The sequence below is a fragment of the Fusarium oxysporum genome, chromosome 15 (assembly GCF_000149955.1).
Source record: "Fusarium oxysporum f. sp. lycopersici 4287 chromosome 15, whole genome shotgun sequence".
Lineage (NCBI taxonomy): Eukaryota > Fungi > Ascomycota > Sordariomycetes > Hypocreales > Nectriaceae > Fusarium > Fusarium oxysporum.
The window spans coordinates 1,001,807-1,009,256 of record NC_031000.1 but is presented as its reverse complement, the minus strand read 5'-3'; the positions used below and the strand labels follow the sequence as shown (position 1 = coordinate 1,009,256).

Genomic DNA, 7,450 nt, shown 5'->3' with positions numbered 1-7,450 from the left:
CGTGGAGTGAGCCATGTGATCCTTCTCGGCCAACTTTGTTTGCCCGTCCTTCCATGCGTCTTGTCAGATCTTTGAAAGGCTTGAGGATAGCATGGAAGTGGCCCAGATCGACTCAATACTGTGGAGTCAGGTTATCGCCCGAGATATAATATCCCTCACTGACATGGCTATAATGGAGAAAGAATAGATCAATTGCGTGGCGAAGTTTGAGGGCTCTTTCAATCATGGCATATACAGAGTTCCAGCGGATGCCGCCATCGACCAGGACTCTAGTATAAAGCTGTTCAATGCTGCCTTCTTCGCAAGCCTGCAAGATGTACTGCTTCAGCCGCTCCCGTCGCTGGTCGTATCTGTTGATCCACACGCAGAAGTTGCGGAGCTTGCCGATGAAGCTTTGCTTCCTCCATATCTCAAACCGCTCGCCATCGGATGCGCCGCGAAGCTGTTGCTCCAGCTTGCTAACGCCTTGTCCAAACAGTAGAGCTTTGACGATGAGGTTCAGCATATGGCCGACGCACCGAAGGCGATTTTCACGTCGGATTGTTATATACTACTCTGCTAGCTCTTGAATGCATACGTAGTTGCTCGCGGCGTTATCCATCATGAAGTAGCAAATGATTGGCGACATGTCATGAAAGTCGATTACGGTTGACAACACTTTGGCGATGTTCGCACCGAAATGAGGACCCTTTAGAGGTGGGAGGTCTAAAAGAGCTGTCTTCAGCTTGTGGCGCTCCTCTAGGAAGTGATCGACAACGGCGAGATAGTTTGTGTCTTCTTAGGATGTCCATGCATCCATCGAGATATGGAACTTGCTTTTGGCGGAATGGAGCTTTTCCCTTAGCCAAACGCGTCTCCCACGCCACTTCTCTTTGACCCAACTGCTAAGAGTTGACGGGCTTTTGGGAAGAATCTTGTCAATGTCTTCGACATAATTGATAAAAATCTCATTCGTGCGCTGATGAGTCGCTTGACGAAATGTGAGGTCAAGGACAATGACCCAGTCAGTAAAATCGTCCTTGAATTTCAGGTCGTCGAACACCACGCGCCGGCTTCCGAGGTATGGCGTGAGGCTTGCTGTCCTTTTAGCTATGCTGAAAGGATCGGATCCTGTTGCTTTGTAACCAAATTCTTCCAGTCTGTGCTGCTGTTGAAGGTAGTAAATGATGCCGGTCGTGGTCGTGCTCTCACTGGCAAACAGCGCAGCATCATGACGGCCACTAATATGGCAATACTTATACAGCCCATACTCGTTGTTCCCGTCCGTCGTAAGTTGAGCGCTGTGCCTGCAGATTGCTGAAGGCTGGGATTTGGAGTTGATGACGCGCTTATGAGGCTGACGGTATCGAATGGATGGTACTGGCTCCCCTGTCGTAGCGGATCTTTGTTCCAGTCGATAGGGAAAAGGCACCGAGAGGCGTCTGACCTCCCTCTTTCGTCCGAAAGCATCGAACGAGAGGTCTCATCATTAGTTCGAGTTGAGGCGGAGACAGGAGTGCTCGGCCGGGAGAGACCGAGCGACTCAGAAGGAGGCCTAGCAAGGGTGGCTTCTTCGAGCCTTCCATGAGACCTGAAGAATGGATGCGAAGACATATTTAAGATGCATGGCTGAAGAAGGGTCCTCTTGGCAGGCTTCACAACTTCAACATTTACATCTAACGGAGTGTCCAGCGCAGCCAAAAGTGTCTTGCTATCAACCATAACTGTAGGGCTGCGTGAGACAATGACACAAGATGCAGCTTGTGGTATACTATGTTGAGGGCGGCATTGAATCTTAGAGATGCAATTGACGGCAATTTTAACAAATAGAGGGACGCAGATGGCGCTGGAGACGAGCTCTGTCCAGAGGATTGGATCATCTTGGAGAAGATCAAGTCCTTCTTAAAGAAGCTGAAGATGACAACTACGGCTCTTAAGTCATTGTTTGCAATACTCAACAATGTCCTCTTGGTGATGGATTTCATATTTGCATAATTAAAAGCCGGCAAGGAAGCAACTACTGACAATCTTGTGACGGTACTGGCATATAACTCAGGCTGGGCTAAGTTGAATAAGTACTATCGCCTTACTGAAGAATCACCTACGTATGTTGCAGCTATTATAGTCCACCCTTTATACAAATCGCAATATATCCAAGAGAGCTAGAGAAAGGAGTAAGCTAAGTGATTAAAGAAGTTAATTAAAATACTATAGAATGAATATATAGAACTACTATTTCGTCTTCATAAAGTCCTACTGATACCTATAAATAAAACCTTAAATTAGAGGCATAATTATCTGCAGCTATTACTCACTATAGATGAATATGAGTGATATTGCAATTCTAAATAGGTTTATGGCTTTACAAGCGCCCTTACATGGTGGCTAGAGGAGGCGTAGCAGAAAATCTACCCAAGCCTGAGCAAGATGGCTGTGGATGTACGGTCGATTCCCCCAATGTCTACGGAGCCTGAAAGACTCTTCTCTGGTGCAAAGATAACGATTGCAGGCCGCCGAAATCGACTTAGCAGTGATGTAATTGAAGCATTGGAGTGCCTGAAGTCATGACTTGGGATACGAAATTTTCAGGGTGACGAGATTTGTGTCGAAGGGGTTGAGTGATGATATCATGTGGAACATATTGGGATCCTAGCAATAAATACAATATGAGTCATGCTCATATTGGGCAATACAATATACATCTCTTGACAATATAATAATACTGCCAAGAGGTCCATATTGGCGATATCATATTGTTTATATTATTAACAACACTGTTCGCGTGGGTGTAGCTCTAATAGTGACATCATTCACTGCATGATATTGTACCATATCGCGGGATTCCTGACTCCGTACATATGTGGATCATCCATAAGCGACCCCTGTTGTCAAAGTTAGTTGGGTGCTGTACTAACGTCCGTCACCCACAGACCGGCCACCTTAGCCAAAACACCAAGAACTAGATAGCATGATCAATTAATTAATTATCTCAACACCACATTTTTTATATCAAATGAAAATCTAATCAGTGAATATTTAAATGAAACTGAGTACAAAGATCTTCAAGTTTTAATTTCTGGACTCTATTTGCCGTTATTTCTGGCTGTAAAGTCCTCCACATCTGTTCTCGAGCCTTCTTAATCGCTGGAATCTTTGCGAACTCAGCATTTGGGTTATAGATAACCTTTTTACGCCGTTTTGGTCGATGTTCTTCATTTTCCCTCTGAAGAATAGTTATTTCTCTATTCTGCTTCTCAATCTCAAAGTTGTAACGGTCTAATTGACTTCCAATCTTCCTGAATAGCAGCCTGACAGTCGAATCTTGCGTAACAGAAGCTGGAACATACTCCAGAGCTTGCCGAAGCTGTACAGACGACCGGGGAGTCTTCAGGAGACTGGAATCCTGCTCTTTGGCCGGCGAATTCGCTGTAGCAGCGGGAGAAGCTGTCTCTGTGACCATTGGGTTCATTCAGGACCTTCGCCAGATTAACAGGCTACAGTTCAGTAGCTTTAAAGCCGGCTATTATGTTGGACTTTGTGATAGCTTCTTTCTGAGCCTTGTCATAAGTGTATAGGAATGTGATCTTGCTGATATGACTGTCATCAGCGACAGAAGTGAAATCTAGCAACAGTTGACGGTATGCTCTCTTTAAAGGGCTAAAGACAGCAACATCTAGTGGCTGTAGGACATGAGAAGAGTGAGTAGGAAGAAATAATAGATATATGTTGTTATTAAAATATTCCTAAAGGAATTCCTCAGTCATATGACTTCTATAACCGTTAAGAATAAGAAGTCAGGGTTCATTCTTATTCTCAGGCGTTGTTGACCGAATTAAGACCTTTCTCAACTAAATCAACGCCAGTTTATTGCTTGTCCAGCCCTTCTCACTACAGGCGAATTCCCAGTCATCTAGGGAGTCTAAACCCTCAGGGAAATGTTGTTGTTGGACCGTTTTCCCCTTGAAGATAACTGTAGGTCTCAGGACTTTCCCGGTTGCTGAGATACACTCGAGAATTGTAATCCAGGCACGAGAACCAGGCTGACGAATAAGTACTGACTTCTTGTGCCTGTGGCCGAGGAATAGACCGTTCATTCCTATCCCTTCCATCATTCCAACTTCGTCGACGTTGTATCTGTTCTTCTGCTTGACTATTCGTATCGCCGGCATCATCAGCAACATAAAGAACGGCTTTATCAGTTCAGTAGAAGCTCCGTGATATCGTTCATAGTCAATTTTCTTGCCTTTTAAAGTCTTAATATCTTCATTTCGACTTAAAAAGCCCTGGAGCCAGTTCTTTCCAACGCCTTCTGGAAAGCCGTTACGGACAGCAATCTTACTGGCGAACTCTCTGACTTGTTGGTGCGATACAGGGCATCCTAGATCAGCTTGGACGAGAATCCAGTCTCTAAGACGCCTTTCCTGAACATCAGAGAGCTTTTGCCGCGTTTTTTGGGCCTCTCTTGGTGTTGTACTTCCTTTGATCCGACCTTGTAGAGTAGAACGGTTGATGCCATAAGCTTCTACTGCTTTATTCACTGAAACTCAATCTGCAACGATCTGAAGCGCAGCACTTATATCTTTCTCAGTAAAAGAAGGCATTCTGAATTGATTGGCGTTAGTTTGAAATTAATTGGAATTAAATTGATAGAGTTATGGCTGTTTAAAGTATATACAATTTGGGTGGCTGGGTAAAAAATGAGGTGGCCAGTCTGTGGGTGACGGACGTTATCTCTTTGACCGGCATAAGGCATCCATCAGGTCACGACAGGGGTGAGGGGCCAATCAAAATGACTGTGACAACAGGTACTTCCATTCACACCTAAAATGGCGTGTGATATAAGTACCAACAGTCAGCATTGTTACAAACAGCTACATCACATACTTTACAACCGTACCTGCTAACCCGACCTCGTGCATTTCCTGATATTGGCTGTAAAGAACCTCCTTTTTTCCCCTTTTTGGCAGGTCGAGGCTGCCCTTGGCGCAGGCCTTTGCAAGCTAGGCAAGGTGAAGAGCTATTTCTGCCTCGAAAGACATGATTGATATCTCTTTGTAAGTGATTTTGCCGTGCTTGAAGATCTTCACTGTCTTCTTCCTTCCCTGTACAGTATCTCTTCCTTGTGTGACTATCGGTGCCGTACTTGTTGAAAATAGCGTTATAAATGCACTCCTTCCAAGCTCGAAGCGTGCTATAGGGCTTCCAATGAGGCTGCCGGGTCTTCTTCTGCAAAATGAAGCTATTCACAAGTGCAACGTCAAGGAGGAAAGACCAAAGTAACGCCTGCCAAGGACCACGCCGGAAACGATGCTGATATGAGGTATAGGATCTTATCTGATCACCGCGATCCACGTGATTCATTTCATCATTATACTGAGCGGCAATAGAAGGAATAGGGATTATCCTAGACTGATCTCCATTGAAAACCTCCTTAAGGCGTTGTGCCTCTGCCTTTGTGCCTCTTTTGGCGGGTAATTTCCTCTCTTTTGGTGTGCGGTTAAGAGGGGTTGCGCTGTGTGTTGTTGAAAGGGAGAGCACTACAGAGCTATCTTTCCAAGCGACTTGAAGGACCTAGAGGGAAGGGAAAGAGACAGATTAGTAAGGGAAATACAGGTAAAGTTGTCCCTACCTGTTTATCCTTCGTCGGTATTAAATATACCTTATTATATAATAAAGGCTTGCCGTCAGGAAGCTTCCCGGTCTCTTTTATCTGCTTCATCGCGGCGGTGATGCCACAATTAGGGTGGGCTGTGCCTGTGGCCCCGTATCCAAGCTGCCGAAGTAGGCGGAAGAGCCGCGGCGATGAGAAGAGGTTATCTGTAAAGACGTGGTGTGTAGGCGTTGACAGCCTTTTTAGTAGGTGAACCACGACGCTCTGTGTATTGCTGAGAGGGATCTCAGTTTGTAGCTTCCCCTTCTTGCCGTACGGCTTCGGTATCTTTAGCTTGATTGTTGCAGGCACAACTGGTGATGCCTTCACATGCCAAAGCCACTGCAGAAAGCAGCCCTGTTGTGCAATAACCCAGATTTTGAAGCCCACCGGTGTGGGCTTTCCCTTGACAAGCGTTGTCTCTTTTGATCTGCCTGTAAAAGGGACCATACACTCATCTACAGTCAGATTAGTCCCTGGAAGATAGAGCTCGATAGACACCCTTTGTATATGCTTAGACCACTCTTCAGCCGCTGGGAAGGTCTTTGGAAGATCTCTCTCATCGCTCACATCGAGATTGGTGTGATCAAAAGTGCGGAAATACCGTGTGATCAGCTCGAACTTCCGTAACGGCATGAACTTTGTAAATGGGTGAAGGGGGCGCTGATCTCCTAGGCTGGGGGCCTTCCAATGGTCCTCAAGGGATATTTCCCTATGAATTCCTAGGTAAATAAGGATACCAAGCCATACATAGGCTGTTGCGGTGGAGATGCCTTCCCAATCATGCAATCGCGAGTGGTCAGAAAGGGGGGTATTCCAGCTATCTTTGACGCCATTATCAGCGCAAAAAAAAAGCCCAGTCTTCAGTATATCCAACCCATGACTGTACAAGGGAAATAGGTACGAAAAGCTGGAATAATTCAAGTGGTTGCTGGGGTAGATGGTTGATCTGAAAATCACGATATTCTAGGTTGAAAGGTTGAAAATCATCACCGCAGCCCTCTTCGGGCGGAAAATCAGGTGTGCCGGTGGGGTCATTAGCAGGCTATCACACAAGGCGGGCTATCAAAGCTGTGATCATCTAGTATATGTATCTCTTGGGAGCTCATTGTTTTAATTGAGACTCGTTAGGGTCAATTTATATGAGGATTTTGATGATTTTGGTGGTGTTGAATAAAGAAGCTGTCTGACGAGAACTTTACGTACCCCTCAGGTACTCTCGAAATAAGTGGGGCGAAGCGGGGCGAGTGACCTTTGGATGCCTTATGCCGGTCAAAGAGATAGCATCTTAGGGATCCACATAACACGTCGATCACGGTAGCATCGGTTCAGATTTTATGTGGACCTGCTGATCTATCGCACATCATGAATACGGGCGCATTCACTATACGCGTATCGCTTGGCGTAAACCTACGCGTGTCCGCGGATTATTCTTAAAATTACTCAAGTAACTGTAGCTATAAGAGTGCTACGCTCTCCATGTCTTGCACTACAAACCTCATCATCGAATAGAACCGAGACTTAGAATGCACTTCCTTGCCGCAGCCATTCTGACCTTGGCGACTGCCGCCAACGCCCTCAAAATTCCTTCTTTTGCGCCACCGGACTTTCCGGTTAGCGACATTGACAATGACGGTGTAGGCTCCCGTGCAGACTATAGCAGCATCTTACCTAGCAACACAGCTGACGCATCCTGAAGACACACGCCGGACGATATGATGTTCGCAAAACAATGGTTTGGCTAGACGACAAGAACCCTGAGAACTTGAATAGGTATGTTATTGTCATTTGCAATATGGCAAAATGGGCTTTTGGCTAATC

The 7,450-nt window shown here is 45.7% G+C and overlaps 1 protein-coding gene across 1 annotated transcript; it reads right to left on the bottom strand.

Annotated features, from left to right (window-relative positions):
* Positions 1 to 778: 778 nt before the first annotated feature.
* On the bottom strand, positions 779 to 3,439 carry FOXG_14347 (uncharacterized protein; the record flags this gene model as incomplete). Its single annotated transcript, XM_018394415.1, has 2 exons — positions 779 to 1,461; positions 3,034 to 3,439. The coding sequence occupies 2 exons, from the start codon at positions 3,437 to 3,439 to the stop codon at positions 779 to 781; spliced, it is 1,089 nt and encodes a 362-aa protein (XP_018254546.1).
* Positions 3,440 to 7,450: the final 4,011 nt, after the last annotated feature.